Here is a 21,959-nt window from a genome sequence, read left to right as displayed (position 1 = left end):
TCAGGCACTGGATATATGTCCTGTCAGAGAATGCTGAGGTGACTGTCCTTACAGAAGATGGTGTTCTTGCAGACTGCCTCAGAGCATGAGGAAAAAGCTCATTTATTTTCAGTAGTAAAAGACAGATATCTTCATTTCCTGCGTCCCTGAAGGAAAAAAGTACAGTAGACAACCTGATAGAGCATGAGGGCCTCACAGCAAGCGAGTCAGGGCTTAGGTCTTATGCGGTTTACAGTGATTTCTCCAGGAGGAGAAATTTTAACCTAGTGTCCCAGTCTTTTCTGGCTTTGCAGTTATGCCATGACAATGGGACATTTTTGTGGGATGCGTCCCTCTTCCAGATAGTAAATACATTGTGGATGGCCATACGTTACCCAAAAAGCAGCCTCACAGGGATACACCTTTTAAATCCAGGGTATATGGACATAAGGATGAGGGAACAAAGCTTCCTGGTTTCAAATGGGAAGAAAATGGAAACCTATTCTAATAAAATAGCTATCAAGGTAAAGTTTAATAAATGTTTTTGATTGAAGAATGAACAAAGAGAAGAAATACTAAATATACTACAACAGATAAAGGACTATGTCGAGAAGTGAGCTCCATCCAATACCAAAGATGAGAGAAGTAACTGGGACCAGTGAGACCATACAGTGCTATGTTACACATATCCCACTCACAGCACAAGGCAGGGGGCGCTGTGTGTTTGCGCAGTCTGACGAGCACTGAGGACGATCTTGGCTCCCAGGCACTACCACACCTGCAAGTGAAGCACTCACAGGAACATTACTTGAAGAACCAGTCTGAAGACAGCTACCATCAATGGGATCCTTCTGAACAAATAAGCCAAAGTAAAATCAGGAAGGAGAGAATGACCTGCTTTATAGCAACAATGAAAAATTCAACCAGCTCCACATTCTTCTCATGGATATAGTTAGTTTATGATTTCATTCAACACTAAGTGTATTTAAAAGCTTTTGCCCACTTTCCAAAAGCATCAAACCGGCCGTTAACACTCCAGTCATTGTAGAATTTCTTGAGAAAATATACTAAATTATAGGACCTGAATCTTCGGGACACATCCAAAATTATCCTGAAGTAATCAATGGAAGTCATTAAATGAAGAATCTCCAAGTTAGAAGTAATTGCTAGGGTACTCAGGTAATAAAAAATTCCCTCCTCTCCCACCCTGAAGTCTGACGAAAAAAAGACTGTTACCCACACTTTCCCCAATCCCTTCCTGCTTATTGCTGGCTTTGGTCTCCAAGATGCTGTTTGCCATGAGTCTGACTCTCCATCTTAAGCACAGGAGACATGTCTACACATATCTTCCTCTATGCCTATTGGAGGAGACACATATAAGCAAATACCCTTTCCCATACACAGGTCCCCAAAAGAAGCCAGGAGGTTTTACCAGTTCATTGTCTGGACAATTCTCTGATAGTTCTTCCTAGCGCCTCTGTCAAGAAATAGAGGAAGGGGTTGGACGTTTGAAACTGAGTCTCAAAAAGGTACTATTTTTTAAAAAAATATACACAATTCCTGGTCACTCCTGTCTCTCTTTTACAATAAAATAATGGTGTCCTTTAATATTTGAAGAATGTGTTGGGGTTTGAGAAACCTGCTTTAATATATTCACTATATCAAATAAATGTTAATCCTACCTTTTTCAGATCAACCAAAAGTGGTGCTGTTTCAAGAGTTGAACATGGCTCTGTTTTGTTGCTGAGAACAACGGGAGGTTGTCCTATATTGATTTTTTTAAACACCTGAAAGTACATATACCATTTAGAAAATGCTAACAAATATATGTAATACACTTTTATTTCATATGCTACCCCACTAAAGCGGTCAAAGAATACATTTGGAGTTCAAGTGCTTCTGCACAGTCCCACCTGTACATCTTAAAAGAAATGGGACCTGCCTATTTTTTCATGTTTTGGATTTACATCTTCCGCTGAATGGCTGCATCATCCCAACTGGCTAGATGGTTCTAGATGGTTAAATGTTCTAGATGGTTTCAAAGCTGAGAGATAATAGTGGCATACATAATGAAAGTGGGAATGTGCAGAGACAATTTTTGAAAATCCAGGATTTTTTTTTTAAAATATCATTTGCCACAAACCTGCAGACCTTTTCTTAAGCATGAAGACTCCCTGATAGCATGCCTGTTTTTGTTAGATAATGAACTACAGTTGTCAACATATTAAAAATTTGGCCAAAGAGCAAAATTTTCTTGTTTGTTTTTCTAGCAAAAACATAGCTTTCTTCCTCTTATGTCAAAGAAATCTAATTTTCCGCTCCCCACTACTACTGAGATTCTGATTACTCTTAGTTACTCTTTGCAAACTTTTTCTAAATGGAGACTATATGGTAATACTTGTGTAAGCACCAATGCATTCTTTGTGGAAACATCTTAAAATAAAAATATTTAGTCATCACAAGTTGATATTCAAATAGCAAGAATTCTAAAAATTCAATACATTTTAGAATAGTTAACTAAGATTAGTTCGGAAGCCAAACTCTGTCTGAAAACAATGTATTTGGAATATATTAAAAGTGTCTGCACAGATTAATTTTTACAAATATAAAATAGAACCAAAAAGTGTATGTGAATCCCAGAAGTTCCTCTCTTAAGTCTATATGATTCCCATAAACTTAGAACAAACCTACCCAATTACAAAAGATTATCCCATTTCAGTTACATAGAAAAATATATGATCATAAGGACAACCATTAGCAATTAGGGTTCTGAAATATGATTCACATCTTGTCTAATGATAATGCTATTCTTGTATCCTACTAAACTTCTTATAAGTATTCAATGTTTTTTAAAATCAGACTCCTTTGACAATGTACAGTTACAAGACCATAAAGAGCTTACTAGTGAAGTTTGCATAAAATAAATGAAGTGTTAGAAGTACCTGCTGCTCATAAGAAATATCACTAGTTTTCAAAGGATCAGGATTCAAAAACTGCAGGAGCCTGAAAAAGTGTTCAAGTATTAAAACCGATACTTATAATACAGTGATGTTCTTTTTCAAACACTAGTGCAACCAGTTTTTAACTTCACTTAAGTGTATATGTGTACATTATTAATATGCTGTGAAATATTTCAAATGCCTAGCATGTATGCAAAGGCTTTAAATTCTCTTCAAAAAACTCCAGAAAGTCATAATAAAAGAAAAATCATTGTTACTAATAAATCTAGATGTTCTCAGTTTAACACTTGCCTTTGACCTGTAACAGTTACTCAGCTGTCAACAGCTAATTTCCCAGGATACAAAACACAAACTCCAAATAAGAAAGAAAGGAGTTTGAAATTTCAAAAAGGGAAACAACTAACCAAATCTGGCTTCAACTGCTAAACTCCTTCACTTAGCTTTCTTGTCATGCCCTTACATGTTTAAAAAGAGAAAACGGAATAAAAGTAAAAATCTACTTCACAGAACTCCCTCTAGCGTCCTCCAGAGAGAGAGACAGAAATTTTGGGAGTTAAAGTCAGGAAAACATTGGTACAAAGCACATGTAGGGCGTGTCTACTTTACCTCCCTACTTCAAAGGGAGGATGGTAAGTAGGGTGCTGGAAGTTTATTAATGAAGTGCTGTGCTGCATATGCAGCATTTCATTAAGCAAATTCCACCCTCCCCACCCGCCCCGGCAACTTCAAAGTGTTAAACTTCGACGTGCTGGCTTGCGTCTAGCTGCAGCTAACCCGCCGGTACTTCAAAGTCCCCCAAAATTTTGAGGAGTAACGGGACTTCAAAGTACCGGTGGGTTAGCCGCAGCTAGACGTGAGCCATCACTTCCAAGTTTAACACTTTGAAGATGCTGCCAGGGATGGAATTTGCTCAATTAAGTGCTGCATATGCACTGCGGCACTTCATTAATAAACTCCCAACACCCTACTTACCATCCTCCCTTTGAAGTAGGGGGGTAGTGTAGACACAGCAGTGAAGTGTGAGGAAACAGAATATGTAAAATGTTTATGAATGTCCCGCAGTAAACATGGATCACATTACAAATCATTGTGTGCGCTGATCTTAAAATAGGGGTTATAAGAAGTGTGGTTTGACATTATTTATTAAGGACCATCTTGCAGTCACATGCACTGTGGCTCTTGAACTACTGAGTTTTTTACTAAACTGGAAAAAAATGGCTTTTCTTGCTATTTTGGTTACCGACCCCTGCTCCAGCCCTTTTGGAACACTGGGCCCAAAAACATTTGCACCCTTTCTTCCCCCCCCCCCCCCCCACCACCACCCCCCACACACACACACACACACACACACCAGTAACAGTTGATGTTTGGCTAAAATGCATCCAATTAATAAGCAAGGCAAGGTTAGTTTGTCTCACTTCAAGTGCACAAAAAAGCTGTAAACCAAACTTAGATCTCATCTAGACAGGCACTTTAAAATACAAATACTCATCTTTAGTGGGACTCAATGGATGTTTAGTTAGGAATACATTTAAATAACTTGCCAAACTGGGAGTTTTCTGACTGACACACAAGTGTCTCTCTTTAAATGAAACCACTAGTTTTACTCCAAATATGAACACCAATAGTAACAAAACCCCCCAAAGCTACATACTCTTTTAATGGCCTCAACCCATTGATTGAAAACACAGGGATTTCTATTAATTTTACATATAGGAATTGAAAAAGGTAATTACATTCCAACATACCTGTTTATATGTACAGCAGGCTGTGCAGAAATATCTATATTTTCTTTAAAAGAAAAATCCACAGCGGCTCCGAAAGTCTAACAAAACAAGACAAAAAAATTGATACATTGTAATTGCCCAGAGGACAAGCATTTAAAAAAAATCATTATTCCATGTGAAAAATAGAATACACTATAAGATGTGTTTTGTTTTTCGTGCTACATTACAAGCACTTCTAGCCAGAAAAAACAAAAGCCATAATTCACTCACAATGGCCACAGGAGGACAAGACAAAGTTAATTTCACATCTTGTATAAAAAAAGAACAAAACTGAAACGAATAAAAATGCAACATAATCAGATATTTTTTGTTTCAGCATTAAGATGCAACAGATTAATAATTCACACCAACATTATCAGAACACTGACAACATTTTATGACCAGTCACAGGGAAGTAGCCAAATTAGTCTACCTTCATAAAATAAAAACAGCAGTCACATAGCACTGTAAAGACTAAGGCTACATCTACACTTACCAGAGAAGATTGACCATTCCAGATAGATCTTCCGGGGTGTCATTTTGCACTTGCACAAAATGGCGCATTCCAGGGTCAATGTTGACCCCCAGAACTCCTCCTGAGCCACATGTAGTAAGGGAGGTTGATGGGAGGAGTGCTCCCATCAACCTTCTGATGTAAAGACAGACACAGAAGTTGACAGCTGCAAAGCCGATTTTTGGTATGCAATTGGCATACTAAAAACTGCCTAACAGCCATTGAACTTCAGGGTAAGTGTAGAGGCAGCCTAACAAAATTATTTAGTAGGTGATGAGCTTTCGTGGGACAGATCCACTTCCTCAGATCTGGAATTCTGTGCTTCACTGTGCTAATGAAAATACTGAATGATTTGTATAACAGAATGCAGAGTATGCTTATAAAATTTACAGATAATCCCAAGCTTCAAGAGGCTGCAAACACTTTGGAGGACAGAATTAGAATTAAAAACAACCATGACAATTGGAGAAATCTCTGCATTCAACAAGAAGAAATTCAATAGAGAGCAAAATATTTCACTTAGGAAGGAAAAAAAAGTCACATACAAAATTATAAAATGGGGAATGACTGGTTAGGCAGTAGTACTGCTGAAAATGATTTAGGGGTTACAGTAGATAAATTGAGTATGAGTCAACAATGTGACATGGTTGTGAAAAGGCTAATATTCTGAAGACCATTAACAATTGTCTCATATGTAAGAGACATGGAGAGGCTAGGCAAAGAAGGAAAAGAGAGTGCATCCAGAGCAGCCCTCGAGAAGAATATCGGGAATGTGGACACAGAGAAAGACCTAGGTAAGAGAGTCAATGGGAAGGCTATTGTGACAGTAGAGGCAATTGAGCACATGGTTCCAGAAGACGAGAAGATCAGTAAGAAGTGGATTATGCAGGCAACACTGAAGCTGGTCCAAAAGAAGAGAGTGTTGAAGATCAGAAGGGATACTTCCACAAGGTCAGAACAGCAGTATAGAGTGAAATGCAACAACATAAGGAAAGCTGCCAGAAAGGATAAGACAAAATGTTTAGAGGAGCATTGTGAACATACAGGCCATTTCTACACATGGTACTTTTTCCAGAAGATGATCATCTTCTTCCAGAAGAGTGCATCTACACATGCAATGGCACTTTTCTGGAAGAACAGGGAAAAACAGCACAGACAGGGTCACACAGCCAGGGAGCCCTATCCCAACAGCCCCTCTCTGCAAACGCTGACGAGGCGAGCCAAGTCTGTGCCCAGCAAGCCAGACCCAGGTCTCTATCCAGCGCCCACCAACCAGCAAGCATGGACCCCAAGCAGCCGCAGGACAGCAGGCTTGTCCTCACCTGCATGCTAGCCATCCTACCGGCCACCCTCCTCAGCCTCCGATGGAGACAGAGGCCCAGCCCCGTGGGTCCCGCACCCCCCTCTAGCCAGTCCAGCGCATCTAGACTCACGCCACCAGCACAGACTGGTGGAACAGGGTCATTATGGGGGACTGAGACAACGACCACTGGCTGCAGAACCTGCGGATGAAGAAAGAGACCTTCCTCAAGATCTACAGCTTGCTTGCCCCCATGCTATGACGACAGGATACCTGGATGAGGCCAGCCCCCTCCCTAGAGAAGAGCATGGCCATCGCCATCTGGAAATTGGCCACCCTGGACAGCTACTGATCCATTGGGCAGCAGTTCAGGGTGGGCACATCCACCATCGGGGCTGTCATCCTCCAGGTAAGCCCTGTCCCAGACTCTGCTCCACCAGCGGGAGGAAGGGGACTGGCAGGCTCAGGGGATCCCAGGCGCCGATTGGGAGGGAGCAGGGATGGGGGGGGTCAGGCAGGCCTAGCCCAGAAAGGATACCACTTGGCTGCTGCTGGAGAGATGCCCCAATAGGGAGGGAGGGGATGGAAAGGGAGGGGGGCAGGGAAACCTCTGCATATGCCCACAAGTGCTCCTATTCCCCTGCAAGTCGTGAGGGCCATCAACCACGTGCTGGTGGGGCAGCTGGTGAGCATCAGGGACCTAGATGCAGTCGTTTAGGGCTTCACTGCGCTCAGGTTCCCCCAGTGCTTCGGGGCGATCAACGGGATGCATAACCCCATCAGGGCCCCTGACCACAGTGGCAGCCGATACGTCAACCACAAGGGGTACCACTCCATCATGCTCCAGGTGGTGGTGGACGCCCGTGGAAAGTTCACAGACATTTATGTTGGCTGGCCGGGCAGGGCACATGATGCGCGGATCCTGCGGAATTCTGCCCTGTTCCGCAGGATGGAGACCGGGACATATGTGCCCCGGTGGGAGCAAGCCATCAGGTACATCATGATGCCTCTTGGCCTCGTGGACAACCCAGCATACCCACTCCAGCCCTGGTTGATGAGCCCATACACAGGTCACCTCACACCCTCCCAGGAGCTGTTTAATGCCCGGGTCACATGGGCCCAGTATCCCGTTGAGTGTGTTCTCGGCTGTCTGAAGGCGCGGTTCAGGTGTCTCTTCACACGCCTTAATGTGGGGGTGGGGAACGTCCTGCAAGTCGCGACCGCCTGCTGCATGCTCCACAACCTCATCAAGGCACGTGAGAGGACCCTGCCCCAGGGCCAGATGGCGGAGCTGGCCCCCTGCTACCAGCAGCCCGCTGCAGCCCCCCAACCAGCGGCTCGACTGTAATGGACTCCGGATCTGGGAGGCACTTTGGGAGGCATTCAGCTGAGGGAACTACTAACCCCCACACCCCTCCCCAAAGGCCCCCTCTACACACAACCTCACACCCCCAGCCCCTCACCCTCACCCACAGTAATCAGGGACACAGGGGGTGCTGAATGTTAACATATATTTAACCCTGAACCATTAACAAACGTGAGCAATGTAAATAGTAAATGGTGAATAAGAAAAATAAAAAACAAAACCTGATAGGAAGTGAACTATAAACATGGGGGTAAGGGGATAGGGGCAGGAAAGTTGGGGGGCCCTAATCAAGGGATGGGGTGGAAGGCTGCGAGCCCCAGTGCCCACACGCACCCCTCCCACCCTGGGTGCATGGTCCCCTGCGGGGCCCTGATGGGGCTGGAAGCACCAGCAGGTAGGGCCAGTCAGCATCAGGCCCAGCCTCAGCAGAGGGGCTGGAGGAGGGGGAGTTGTGGCCCAGGCAAGCCTCCATGGGGCCCACTGTGGACACAAGCCATGCTGCGAGGTCCCTTAGTGCAGCATTGGGCAGGCCCAGGGGCAGTAGGGAGGCCACAGCCTCAGGGTCATGGGCTGGGGGCTCAGGAGCAGCTGAGGGGTCAGCCGGGGGGGCAGCTGGGGCAGTTGCAGGGGCCTTGGGGCAGGACAGCAGGAAGGCCTTGGGGGGAACCTCCAGGGGAACTGTGGGTAGGGAAGCTGAGGGGGGGCATTGGGGGCTGGCCCGCTAGGGCCCCGCACACGCTGCTGAGCGTCCCCACCACCTTCCCCCATGTGTCCTGCCTCTACTGCAGTTCAACCTTGTCAAGGGCCAGCCATCTTTCAGCAAGGGCGTTCTGCTGGTGGAGGACTGCCACGTAGGCCGCGACCTCCTCCTCACAGTGGCTGCATCAGGTCCAGCACACCTGTGGCCGCTGCGCAGCAGGGGCTGGTGTGGGCCCAGCTGATGGGCTGCTGGGTCCTCCTGCCTGGATGGGGCCGGCAGGCCCCGGGCTCCTCATTCAGCTGTCCCGGCCCTCGGATAGTACCGCTGTTAAGAGAGAGGGTGGGGGTAGAGGGGGATGTCAGTGCCACATCTGGGACCTGAATGGCATGGCCTCAGTCTCCACAGCTAGTTACCCCCTCCATGGGCCAGGCGTGTGCCGGGGAGGCTGCCATGCCGGCTTGCGTGCACTCACCACAGCAGCCACTGAGGCATGATGCCGGTGCCAGGGTGCTATCCACGGTGGCCCACCCTGGCAAAGGGCTTGTGGGCTGGGGTGTGTGTCTCGGCCGTGGGGGGTTTTGGATGCAGCTCTGCTGCCCGGGGAGGTGGGGGGCCTCAGCACGCTCGGGGGGGCACTCCATGTGAGAGGGAGCCGAGTGCTGCTCGCAGGCAAGGGCATACCCTGGGCCCTGACCAGTGACAGGCTTTAGGGGCTTCGGGGCCTGGGCCCAGGTGTCCCCCTCCCCTACAGTGCTTTTCCAGTGTGCACACTTACCCGAGGTGGCCTCATACATGTCAGGTGATGCCCGACTGGAGGAGGCCTGGCTGCTAGCAGTGGAGGGCACCATGATGATGATGAGGGACCCGTCTGTGGACTCCCCATCAGATGGGACATCCACAGTGGGGGGTCCCTTGTCCTCCTCCTCCTCCAGTGCAGCAGGGGGCTCAGTTGCGGCTGTCTCCACAGTGATGCGAGGTGGGGAGGCATTGTCAGCAGCCAGGAGGTCCTGCAGCTCCCGGTAGAAGGGGCAGCTGGCAGGGGCATGATCGGATCTGCGGGTGCTATCCCGGTCGCGCATGTACCCCTGCCACAGCTCCTTCACCTTGCACCTGACCTACTCCGGTGTCCGGGAGGGGTGGCCAAGGGCAGCCAGGCACTGGGAGAGGCAGGAGAATGCTGGGGCTTTCCTCCGGTGCCCACTGGTGTCCCGGAGGACCTCCTCATCATGTCAGAGCTCCAGGTGGTCCTGGAGCTCTGGCTCAGTCCAGGAGGGGGCCCTCCATTTTGGAGCGTGGTTGGGGTCCTGGCTGCCCTCCGGGTTCTTGGGGCTCCTCTGGGCAGTGCAGGGTGATGGCTGGCAGCCCTGCACATGCTGCTTATCTTACACACACAGCTTCCTGTCATGTGGTCTCCAGGTCCTTGCAGCTTTAAAGGCTGCAAGGTCCCGGGGACCATAGAGGCTCACTGGGGGTGTCTAGAGCAGCCTGCTCTACAGCAGGCTGCCACCATGGAGGACTGCTTCCTTTGGAAGCAGTCGTCCGGGAACATCTACACATGCCTTCTTCCAGAACAGTCTTCCGGAAGAAGGTCCTCTTCCTGATTCTGAAATGGAATACAGAATCTGGAAGAGGGGACACTTTCTTCTGGAAGAAGTCTGAAAGAGTGCCTTGCATGTGTAGACGCTCCTCAGATCTTCCGGAAGAAGGCACCGTTCTTTCATAAGATCTTGCCTATGTCGAAACGGCCAGAGAGAGGTATTATGGTGATTTTAAGACCAGGGAGGTGTATAAGATGATCAGGAATATTCATACGAAGTGGCAGCTGAAGAAGATGGCAACTAAAGACTAGAATGACATGGTGCTCATGAACAAGGAGAAGGTTGGGCAGTGATGGACAAGATATTGCACCAATCTATACAAAGCACAGTTGGACCTCAGTGTCTCAGACAGACAGATGGAAGAACTGAAAGAGATATCTCCTCCGAGCACAAAAAGCAAGACCAATACTTTGAAGGAGGAAGTGGAAAGAGCAGTGAAACAACTCAAGAACAACAAGAGCCCTGGAAATGATAAGATCACAGGAAAGATGATCAAATATGACAGAGAAAGTATGATTCAGGAAATACACTGACTATGTAATAGCACATGGAAAGAAGGGAAAGGACCTAAGGACGAACAAGATCCATGCTAGTGACAATACACAAGAAAGGAAGTGCACTGCAACGCAAGAACTACAGAATGACTGCCCTAATGAACCATCTAGGCAAGGTGCTGATGATGATACTGATAAAGAGACTGAGATCACAGACAGAAGAACATCTAGCGGACAAGCAAGTAGAATTCAGGAAAGAATTACTGTACAGCAGATATTGGCACTAAGATTGATAGTGAAGAAAGGTCGACAAAAAACAAGAACATCTACAATTGTTTGAACAAATTTCAGAAGACATTTGACCGTATAGCTCAGTCACTTGGGCAGTGTTGGAGTCATATGAGGTGGATAGCAGACTGATACGGTTGTTGAAGGATATCAAATGACAATGCGGAGACAGTGGTCAGAACATGAGGAGAGCTGGGAAGTTGCTTTAGAATGAGTTGAGGTATGAGATAAGGAGATCAAATATCTTTGAGTATCTTCATCACATACCTAGAGAGCGATGGATAAGATCAAGCAAGAGGTAGAATAGATGTCATTGCACAGGATGAGAATTAACAACTTGAGATTCACAAATGATATAGTTATCGAGTAAGACGAAGAGAAGCTAGCGAGAATGGTGCAGGTGCTAAACAAGGTAGGGAAGTGGTATGGACTGATTATGAACATTGATAAATGAAAAAGTGGTATTTGGAGATAAGGAAATAGGAAGGCAGATGAGTGTAGACAGGATCGAAGTACGTAAGTTCACGTATCTGGGGAGCCATGTTATGTATGATCTAGACTGTAAGAAGGAAACAGTGACAAGAGTAGTGAAAGCAAGAGCAAGTTTGAAGGTGATAGATGAGATCTGGAAAAGCAAAGCTGTTACCTTAGGAACAAAGCTGAGCGTCTTGCAACTGTGTGTTCAGCAGCACATTGTACCGATGTGAGACACAGGTGATAATGAAAGATTCGAAGAGAAGGAAGTTGGCATTCAAGAGCAATTGTTACAGAAAGATCCTGAGAATAGGCTAGATGCAGAAAGTCACTAACGAGGAGTTATATAGGAAGATACAGCCAAAAGAGAACATACTGTAGAAGGTTATACAAACAGAAGTTACAGCTATTTGGGCATACCTGAAGAATCAACAATGTGAGAAAAGTCAAGAGCCGGTACTTGCCATAACGGACTGTTTGAAAAGGAGAGGCAGATGCCACAGAGAATGGGCAGATGATATAGTAGATTGGGGCAGATCTAGTCTACAGAAACTAAGTCACTCCAAACTGGACAGGGAAAGATGGAAGCCAATAGTGAGGGAGGAATCAGACATTAATGGGTGCTGAGACCATGCTTGATGATGATGACGACGACAACAACATGTAAGACCAGCGGAGGTAACTGTCCCACTCTACTTGGCATTTTTAATAGCTCAGCTAGAGAACAGCATACAATTCTGAGTGCCACAGTTTAGGAAAGCAATGATCAAACTGGAGAAAGTCCCAATGAAAACAATTAAATGATAAAAGATTTAGAACACCTGACCTATAAAGAAACATTACAACTACAGGGCATGTTTAATCTTAAGAAAAGATGACTAAGAAGGACCTGATAACTGTATTCAGATATAACAAGCAGTCCTGTGGCAACTTTAAGACTAATATTTATTAGGTCTTGCACTTCTGAGGGTAAAACACACTTAAATCAGTTGGCTGTGCAGTGGAAAAATAGGATCCAGGGCTTATGCAGCAGGGAACTGTGGATGGGGGAGTGAGGAAGTTACCTCTCACTAGTAGAGCCAGGTAATGAAGCAATTTAACCTGGATGCATCTCATTGCCTCCTGTTCAGTTGCCCTGCCCCCCCAGTCACCACAGATAGAGACTACTCGGTTGCATTGGAGCACCCCTGTCTGCAAGGCCCCCACAGGGCTGAAGCAACCACCTGCCCACAGCACATTGGTGACTGCTCCAGCCCCTAGCAGTTAATTGTAGCCTGTTAGCCCTCATCCATTTAGGATGAGACTTACCAGTTAACCAGCTCAACATTAATATCCCTAATAGATAATGATATTCTAGTTAGTTTTTACCCTAAATAGCTGTTTTTATACAAGGTGAAATCTTCAGGTCAGAAGTGATCTGACCCTGACTGGGTCCCCAATAAAGTTCTGTATCTTTCTTCGGGTGTGTCAGGTAATTTCCAAGGCAGGCTAAAGACCAGAAAAGGAGGAACACCGGGGCCCTCTTTATATCTTTTTCCTGTGGAGACTCACGTCAGTGAACCACCTGTCCCTCTCCTTAGGCAATCAGCCATTGCTTGCTTGCTGGTCTGAACATAAAGGCTATATCTACACTAGATGCATTTGTCGACAGAGGAATCTCACCAGAACCTCTGCTGACAGATTCTTGCTATACACAACTTACTCTGTTGACAGAGAACTACCAGACTGCACTGCCCTCTGGTGACAGAAAGCGGAATGGCAGCTCTGCAAACAGCTGCCCAGCATCTGAAGTCCTCTCTGTTGACAGAAGTGTCTACACTGTACTTCTGGCAACGATACTATGTTGATAGAATGTTATGCCTCAAATTTTGAAGGGATAACTCTGTCAAGGCAAAAGCACAGTTCTGTCAAGACTCTGTTGACCGAAGGCCCTTTCTGTCGACAGAACTCTCCAGTGTAGACACAGCCAAAGAGCAAAGTTCTTCAGATATAGATTAGCACCCATTAAGATTTTGTCAGGTAAGTATTGCTATGGCGTCACAAGCCATACTCTCACAACAGGGTTAGCCACACCTCCTGTTGAGGACTTCACAGACACAATCATTTGGAACACAAATATGTAGACAATACTTAAAACTTCAACTACAAAACTAGGATATACAGATTCAGCAGGTAATATTAATAATGATATCTTACAAGACACATTTTGTCCAAAGCATCTCTGAGTCATACATATTTATATTCATAACCCATTTTCCATACAGCACGGAGTGGGGAGGAGTGTCCATCACACTAATAAAAGCAAGTATAGAGGAAATAAATGAACTTTTTATTAAGGAGCACTTCAAAACAACTCATTTTATGCAAATTTTAATTTCAAGACATGTTTGAAAGATGGTTTGCAAGACTTACAGACTCAGTTTTTCCATTAAGATCAGGTGTAGCGATTTTTTTGTATGTCTTTTCAAGAAAAGAATCAGAAGCTGCAGCACCTAGAGGAAGCATATGATTATACTCTACAATCACAATGATAGACGCAACAGTTTTAAAATATGTACTTTGTTTTTGTTATTAAAAATCACCTAATGTATATGAAATCACACCCAAGTTCCACAAAGAAATTCAAAGAAAGTTTCCTAATTGCATAAACTCTTAATCCATTTAGCTACTTTTATAAAAAATATGCATACTTCTAAAGTACATGTAGTATATGTATGGTGGTGTGTGCACTTTAAAAACCTGGGCCTTATGAGCATGTCTACACTGCAATTAAAAACTTATGGCTTTCCCATGCCAGATTTCTTGTACTCAACAAGCTCAAACTGAGGAACTCTTTAATTTCAATGCAGACACTCAGGTTTGGACTGCAGTCCCAGTTCTAAGAACCTCCCACCTTGCACAGTCCCACATCTTGGGCTCAAGACCAGGTCCAAAAATTTAAGCCCATGTTCCAAGTTTTTGTATCTGTGTGTGTAATGAATTTTGTTAGGTACATTAATATGGAGATGATATGCAACACATCACCTCCATATTGGGCACATAAAAAAATTCACCATTGATGTCAGCCAACATGGCTATTCTTATGCCTTATCTCCTGTTCACAGTTGCACTGGGGCTGAGGGGGAACTCTGAGAGTTCAATTTAGTATGTCCCTAACGGGCACACTAAATCCAACTCCAGAATATCAGTCACAGCAGTGTCCTCCTGATAGTGAAGATGTACCCTTGGTACGTGTCTCATTAATGCATATGAAGTGACAAAAATGTGTCGTATGATTGTCAATAAAACATGCTGAGAGTGGGGGAATCAGGCCAATGTTAGCTTTCCAGAAACAACAGCAATGAAAGTAACCAACGCCTGGACGGGTGTTAAGCCACCATCAACAGCCATCATCATGCAAGGAAGTTACAATTCTATGACTCACCTGCATAAGATCACACCAGAGTTATCAACCTTGCCTGGGTACTCAGCAATGCACACCACACATACTTACATATTTGGATTGGTGTTCTCCAAGAACATAAACTGAGGGCATAACACTGAATAAATGGGGGCCCATACTTCACTTTCTCTTTCCCCCACCTATGCTGCAAGCAATAAGGACGCTCAGAAGACTGAAGAAACTGTCCCAGGTTTAACAGACAAAGCTGTTAATTAAGGACTGAATATCCAGTAGGGTAAAAAATGCTCAATCTAGACATTGCCCAGTCTAAGGCCGTTTCTACAGAGGCCACTTACTTCAGAAGTGACATGCTAATACACGGAGCGAAAGATGCTCATGAGGCGCGGATGCAAATTCCCTGCACCTCATTAGCATAACGTCACGTGATTTGGAATCTGGAAGACAGTTCTTCCGGACTCCAAAACGCCGTGTAGATGTACAGCCCTGAGGGCGCTTCCGGAAGGAAGTCCTTCTTCCGGAGGCCCCTTCTTCCCAAAAATTTTTGGGAAGAAGGAGCATCCAGAAGAAGCACACCCTTCCAGAAGACCCCCTGCTCCTCAGGGACCGCACTTCTACACGGCATTTTGGAATCTGGAAGAAGGGTCTTCCGGACTCCAAGTTACGTGATGTTATGCTAATGAGGCACGGGGAATTTGCATCTATCGCTCCGTGTATTAGCATGCCACTTCCAAAGGAAGCGGCCTGTGTAGAAACGTCCTAAAAGAATTGTGAGTTCAGACAGTTTGCTTGTGTTTTATTTTATTTTGGTAACCACTCTCACTTTTTGCCTATATTTTGTAATCAATAAACTTGTTTTACTGTTCATCTTTACCAGTGAGAGTCCTTGAAGGGTAAAGTATCAGAAAGGTAGCAGTGTTAGTCTGTAGCTTCAAGAACAACAAGAAGTCTTGTGGCACCTTATAGACTAATAGATATTTTGGAGCACAAGATTTCATGGGCAAAGACCCGCTTCATCAGATGCATGAGTGGGGGGGCGATTTTCAGAGTGGTGTTTAAAGAGTGGGGTCCCAGTAAGAGGGAAGGCCAGAGCTGACAAGGTCTATACAGCAAGGCGGAAATGGCCCAGTATCAACAATACCTATCAAAAGAGGAAAAAACAAGTCACATCAGACAGGTGGATGTGAGCCTTTGCTAGAGTCTAATGGGGAGATATTAGCACCCAAAGCAGAGAAACTGCCTTGCCACAAGACTTCTTGGTGTTCTTGAAGTGTAAGTCTGCTCAGTTTACAAAGGCCACTGTATATCTATTTTCCATTTGTGAAGTTGTAAACCAATAAATAAATCTGCACGGCTCATCCTGAGCAGTTGAAGACGGTATATTTCTAAGGTACAGTGCTTGAAGCTGGGGGATTTGTCTGATGCCTTTTTCTGTGAGAGTCTTTATATAATTTAGTGGGGTTCTATATGTGATTGTGCTGAATGATAGCATTTTGAGATTGCACAATCTGGGCAGTTAAAAGGTGAAACAGCAGTCCCACATTCCCAGGCTGCACACAGGGACCCCATCATACTGCGTTTGGGTGAAAAGAGCAGCTTTTGGAACAGAAATCTTGTCGACCAGAATACAATTTATGTCAATATAGAAGAGTTAGGTCCCCATGCCCTTTTTTGAAAACTATACTGGGCTTCAGAAGCAAATAGGTATAAACTGTACTCACCTACTTCAGAACTATGTATTTTAGTCTTCATTAACACTGGCCAAAAAGCAAGTGCAGGATTCAACATGTTCTCCGGAGAAGCCTTCAAACTTAATGAGGGCCATCGCTTTTGGCTTTTTGCGGAATTAACTGTGTTTTCGCTAGTCATCACATAATGAGCGAAGTTCTTTGCCACAAGATCATCATTAACACATACCTACAAAACAACACATTTCCAAGACATCAAGGCAAAGTACAAAAAAAGTAATCAATGAAAATTCACAATGTGTATATGGAATACAGTTAAAGATTTTCATGCCACAGCATAACAACGAAAATAAGCAAGGCTCAAGGACACTGAAACATTGGGGACAGCTGTGCAGCAAGTGGCCGGAAAGAAGGAGCATTATAAAGTTAAGCACCAGGGACTTACAGTAGAAGCCCCATTAAATCTTTAAGTTTAGCTTTAACAATAACAGATCAGTTAATATTAATGTAGCTCATCCAGAATTAAAACACACGATTCTCAATAAACTGACCACGAAGTAGTGTGACCACAGACTTGTAAAATACTGTGTATGGATAGATTTGTAGGTGGTTGAGTTTGTAAGTAGAAGATAGTTTTACCTTTTCATCTTTTATTGTTATGTAAAGATAAACATCAAAATTATCCTCTTCTTTATCACATAACTTTGCCTCGATCTGGGTGGTTCCTAAGTGTAATAAAACAGAAGCTCCAAATACACTTAAAGAAAAAAATGTTTAACACCTAGCTCCCCATTACAGATTTCTTCTAATGTTTTCATTGCTTCTTTCTGCACTAGGCTAAAAGTCTTAAAGCAGTTTCGTTAAGATGTATACAATACATATATTTAAAGACAAAGAACTGCCACATTTGACTCAAAAACTGCCACTAATACATTATTTCAGCCATATTTTTGCTATATTCATACCAGTTCTGTAAACTAAAACTAATTAGAAACTGCCCATGTATCAAAATAAATATAACTAATGGATCACATTCTGTACAACAAAGTTTCTAACAGAGAAATTTTAATCCCTTGAATCAAATCTTAATGTAACCTTAAAAACTGAGTCACAGCTGACATCTCCATTATATTCACAATCACCCCACAAGGATGCTATTGGATGTAATTTACTTCCATTCAGAGCCTGAATAACTTGTGAGCTGTCACTGCCCAATACTGTATACTAAACATAACTAACCCATGATTTATACTGGTATATATCAAAATCCCCACTGGTAGGATATGGAGTGTATTCAGGTATTAATTATTATCGTTATTGCAATTTTCATGCACATCAATTGGTAGGTTTTTATTATTTCCTGTGACATACTGGAAATATACGTATGTGTCACACAATGAACACCATTTTGGATGGTAACCTTCATGGAGACCTTCTCTTTGCACTGTAACCTCCACAATGGGTCACGACACGACACTCAGGTGATGCAGAAAAGCAGTCTAATCCTGACAAGGTCAACGTGTGCTGTGATGTGGGACATCCTACCCAGAGTTTACAAGAGAACTGGTAAGGACATCAACTCTCTCAACAATCAAACCATCCGTGAGCTCAAAAAGGGCCATAGTTTCAGAAGGGACCAAACAGGCAAATTTAAAAAGCTCTCTAATAAAGAGATTGCCCACCACCAGAAAAGGCTTTATAAGGCAACATCAGCAGGGCTGCAAGGTCTAAGAACCCAGAAAAAAGCTCAAGACTCTAAGATGAGACTGAGGGACTACATTCAGGATAGTCTTAATTTTCCAGAGATCTGCAAATTATGTGCCTTGTTAAGAATAAGTGGTTTTGTTAAGAACTTGCTTTGCTGAACTTTCTTCCTTGCCTTCCTGTCATGTCTCTGTAGAGATTAACTGGGAAACCAGAGCTGCCATTGGGCTCTGGGGATGCACACTAAGTGACCAGGAGCTCAGGAGAACTGTGGCACTGGTTCTGCGGTCTAAGACAGCCTAACCATGAAGTCCTATTTTGTGAGAAGGGGTTTAAGAAGGATGCCACACGCAGGAATATGCTTGAGACACCCTATCCCACCCCGAGCTAGAACAGCAACCAATCACTAACCAGACTCAGCAGAGCTTAGAACAGGAGAGAGTGATAATTTTCAATGGGAGACCACTCCAAGAATTTCTCAGTGACTAGGGCTGCACTTTTCTGTGTTATTTATAGAGGGAATGTGGGGCCTGGAACAGAGTCTGAGTACGGGAGTGAGCTCTTGATGAGAGACTGAGGTGCAGGAGGGGGTATGGTTCTGGGCGGCAGTTTGAGTTCAAGAGGGGGGTCTGACCGAGGGGGACTTGGGGTGCAGGCTCTGGTTAGAAGGAACTTACTACGTGTGGCTCCCACCTGGTTGCCCAGCAGGACCCTTAGGCAGGCTCCCATGGCTCCACACACCACTCAGGGCAGCCACCTGCTGGAGCCAGTGTGTGTCTCTACATGGCACGCCTCTTGTAAGGGGAGCAGCAGGCCTCTACATACTGCACGTCATAGGACAACATTTGCAACTCCCACAAGCTGGTTTCCAGCTAATGGAAGCTGTGAGAGTTGTGCTGGGAGTGGGGGCAGCATGCTGTTCCGAGGTATATACGCTGGTCACAGCAACTGGCAACTTTGAGTGGTGTGTGTGTGTGGCTATGGCAGCCAGGATGCTGCCCCAGGTCCCACTAGGCTACCGTGGGCCAGATCCAAATGTTTGGTGGACAGGGTCCAGCCTATGGACCATATTTTGCCTGCCACTAGCTTAGAAGCATTCAGGGCTTGGGACTCAGGTCATTTTATAGCAGACTGGACAAAACTGTAACACTTCCTATAATAGGTTAACCAGCTGTTCATTTTGAACTCTCTTGTGTCAGTTGCACAACATGCCTGGTTGTGATTGCTTTTTGTTTTTGTTTTTTAATACCTTTTAGGAGGTTTTGGAAGTACTGAATAGCTGCACTGTCCCACCTCTTTGCAGGTCTAGAAAGATATAAACAAGATCAATTACCTCACTGAGGCACAAAACAGGAGATTTTTCACACATTGCTATTTTGTATGGTAAATACACTTGCATGAAATTATGAAAAATATTTTAACACCTAAATCAATTAGAGCGTGCTACACAGGATGACAGTTGACACGCCAATGCTAGAAAAAACAAAGAACCGATTAAATACAATAGGAATACTTTAAGATGTTTACTACCTTATGCATGAGTTCAGTCTAGTTAACCACAGCTGTGTTTTCCTTCTCTGCTTTTAAGATGAACTGCACATTACTGATTTAGACTTGCTGAACACAATTCTGATCATTGATTGTACCATCTCTTTTTTAAATCCAAAACAAAATAAGGTATTAGTAAAAGACAAAAATACTTTGGTCTATACTCTCAAAGAAAATTAATCTCTAAAAAACAGAAAGGGCAATTAACTTGTAAGAGCATATTAATTACTTTTAATAAAATAAACATTAACTATTGTTTAATAAGTCTGACAAATCCACAATTTAATGCAACCTGAATTCTTGTTAAAATACTTACAGGTCCAAAAAAAAAATAAAAAAAAACCCAAACCACACACACTAACTCCTTATTTAAGTTGTTTGAACAACTTATCTCCTCTCATTTCCTATACAGATGGCCTGTAACAATGATTATAGAACCATGATACACATATTCCCTCTTCCAAACCAACCAGAGTAACAGACTCAATCTCTCAAATCTGGTACTCTGCCATCCAGCAATAACTGTGGTCAGGCAGGATTAAGGATGTTCCAGGATGAGAGAGTACCAGGCCGAAACCCCCAGCTACCCCGCAGCAGCACAGGGCTCGCCAGAGCCCCCAACAGACCCACAGCAGCTAAAGGGCAAGGGCTGGAGCTCTACGGCAGACCTGGAAGACCCGGGCTAGCTGGACAGGCTGCAGGAGTGCTCTTTACACAGGTTGTTTAAACACACTGTTGCCAGCAGCCCACCCAGGTAAGTGGAGGAGGGACAAGGTTGTCATAAGACAGAGTCAGGCTGCTACACTCTTTGCTTACACTGCCTGAGAAGGACAGAGTAGACTGTCTCAAATATTCCCCCACCCACCCACCCACAAAGACACTGCTGGCAGGTAATAGGACTGGGGTAGGGAGGGCAGAGCCCTATGGCAGGGAATGGGGGCAGCCACCTGGGGGAAATGAGAGGACAGCTGCTGGGGAGGTTGCACTTCATATGGTAGCCCACAGGAAGCAGCAAACAAGCAAATCTCTGGAGCAAAGGGCAGCTTTACCCAGGCCAGGGGTTAGATGGGGGATCTTAGGTTTTGATAAGTCCCATGAAAGATCAGGGACAAGGGTCTGAAGGGAGCAGAGACAGGAAGAAGGGGACAAGGGAGGTGAATTGTGGAAGAGGTCTGGTAGGGCTGGATTAATTCTTCTGGAGGCCAGGCCTGTTAGATTTTGTGGGGTTCCCCTACAGTATGGGGTGAGCACAAAAATTATGGGTTCAGAATATGGGGGGGGGGCTCCAGGCTGGGACAGAAGGCTGGAGTGAGAGATGGGGTGAGGATGTTCCAGGTACGAGTGCATGCTCTGAGGTAGATCCTGGGATGAACAGTTCGGGGTGCAGCAGGAGGGGGCTTCAGGCTGGGGTCCAGGGGTTTGGAGTGTGGGAGTGGGCTCAGGCTGGCCCACTGATGGATGGGAGGCAAAGGAGGCAAGTGCCCAGGGCCCCAGGCAATTTAAAAGCATCTGGGAGCCTCAAAACCTTTTAAATGGCTTAGGTATGTGTGGCAGGTAGAACCCCTCCTTTGGGGAGGCTAACCCCCCTGCTCCATTCTTTCTGCCTGTGCCTTTCCTCAAAGACCAGAGCCACAGCCCCCCACCCTTCAAGAGGAGGTGGAAAAAGGTGAGATGATGGGAGAAATAGAGTGAACAGCAAGGTAAGGACAAGGCAGCCACTTCTATAGAGCAATAACCAATTAATTGTAGGTATATATTTTTAATTTTTACCAATTTGTTATAATACTGCAGTATATTGTTTAAATTGATTGTCAGTCAATTTAATGTTATATTGAATGTTTGTACTGCATAATACTAATGGATTGCCATTGAACTCCATTAATTCGAAGTAATTTTACTGGGGCTACGTCTACACTGCTAATCAGGGGGATGGGAGATTACTAATGAACTGCTGTGATGCGTATGCAACACTTAATTAGGCAAATTTGCCCCCGTGGCAAAATTCTGGAGAGTAAAGGCACTTCAAAGTAGCACGTGCACTCTCAAATGCTCATGACTACACAGCATGCCAGCACTTCGAAGTCTGACACTTCGAAGTTGCCACGGTGGCAAATTTGCCTAATGAAGTGCTGCATATGCATTGCAGCACTTCATTAGTAATCTCCCATCACCCTGATTAC

At 44.7% G+C, this 21,959-nt stretch overlaps 1 protein-coding gene across 5 annotated transcripts in view; it reads right to left on the bottom strand.

The window, feature by feature from the left end:
* Positions 1-21,959, bottom strand: part of TDRD12 (tudor domain containing 12) — a 139,290-nt gene that overhangs the window by 105,564 nt on the left and 11,767 nt on the right. For all 5 annotated transcript variants that reach the window (XR_012647420.1, XM_075008300.1, XM_075008302.1 and 2 more), the window contains exons 6-12: positions 19,481-19,536; positions 17,167-17,252; positions 16,561-16,756; positions 13,852-13,931; positions 4,688-4,764; positions 2,922-2,982; positions 1,662-1,766 (exon numbers count right to left, since the gene is read on the bottom strand). Coding sequence is in view for 4 of the 5 variants with exons in the window: in XM_075008300.1 (XP_074864401.1) it covers positions 1,662-1,766; positions 2,922-2,982; positions 4,688-4,764; positions 13,852-13,931; positions 16,561-16,756; positions 17,167-17,252; positions 19,481-19,536 (661 nt within the window). In the remaining variant the exon portion in view is untranslated. The remainder of the gene's footprint in view (positions 1-1,661; positions 1,767-2,921; positions 2,983-4,687; positions 4,765-13,851; positions 13,932-16,560; positions 16,757-17,166; positions 17,253-19,480; positions 19,537-21,959) is intronic.

The sequence above is a fragment of the Carettochelys insculpta genome, chromosome 14 (assembly GCF_033958435.1).
Source record: "Carettochelys insculpta isolate YL-2023 chromosome 14, ASM3395843v1, whole genome shotgun sequence".
NCBI classification, from domain to species: domain Eukaryota; kingdom Metazoa; phylum Chordata; order Testudines; family Carettochelyidae; genus Carettochelys; species Carettochelys insculpta.
The sequence above is the reverse complement of the archived record's forward strand: the minus strand, read 5'-3'. Positions and strand labels throughout refer to the sequence as shown.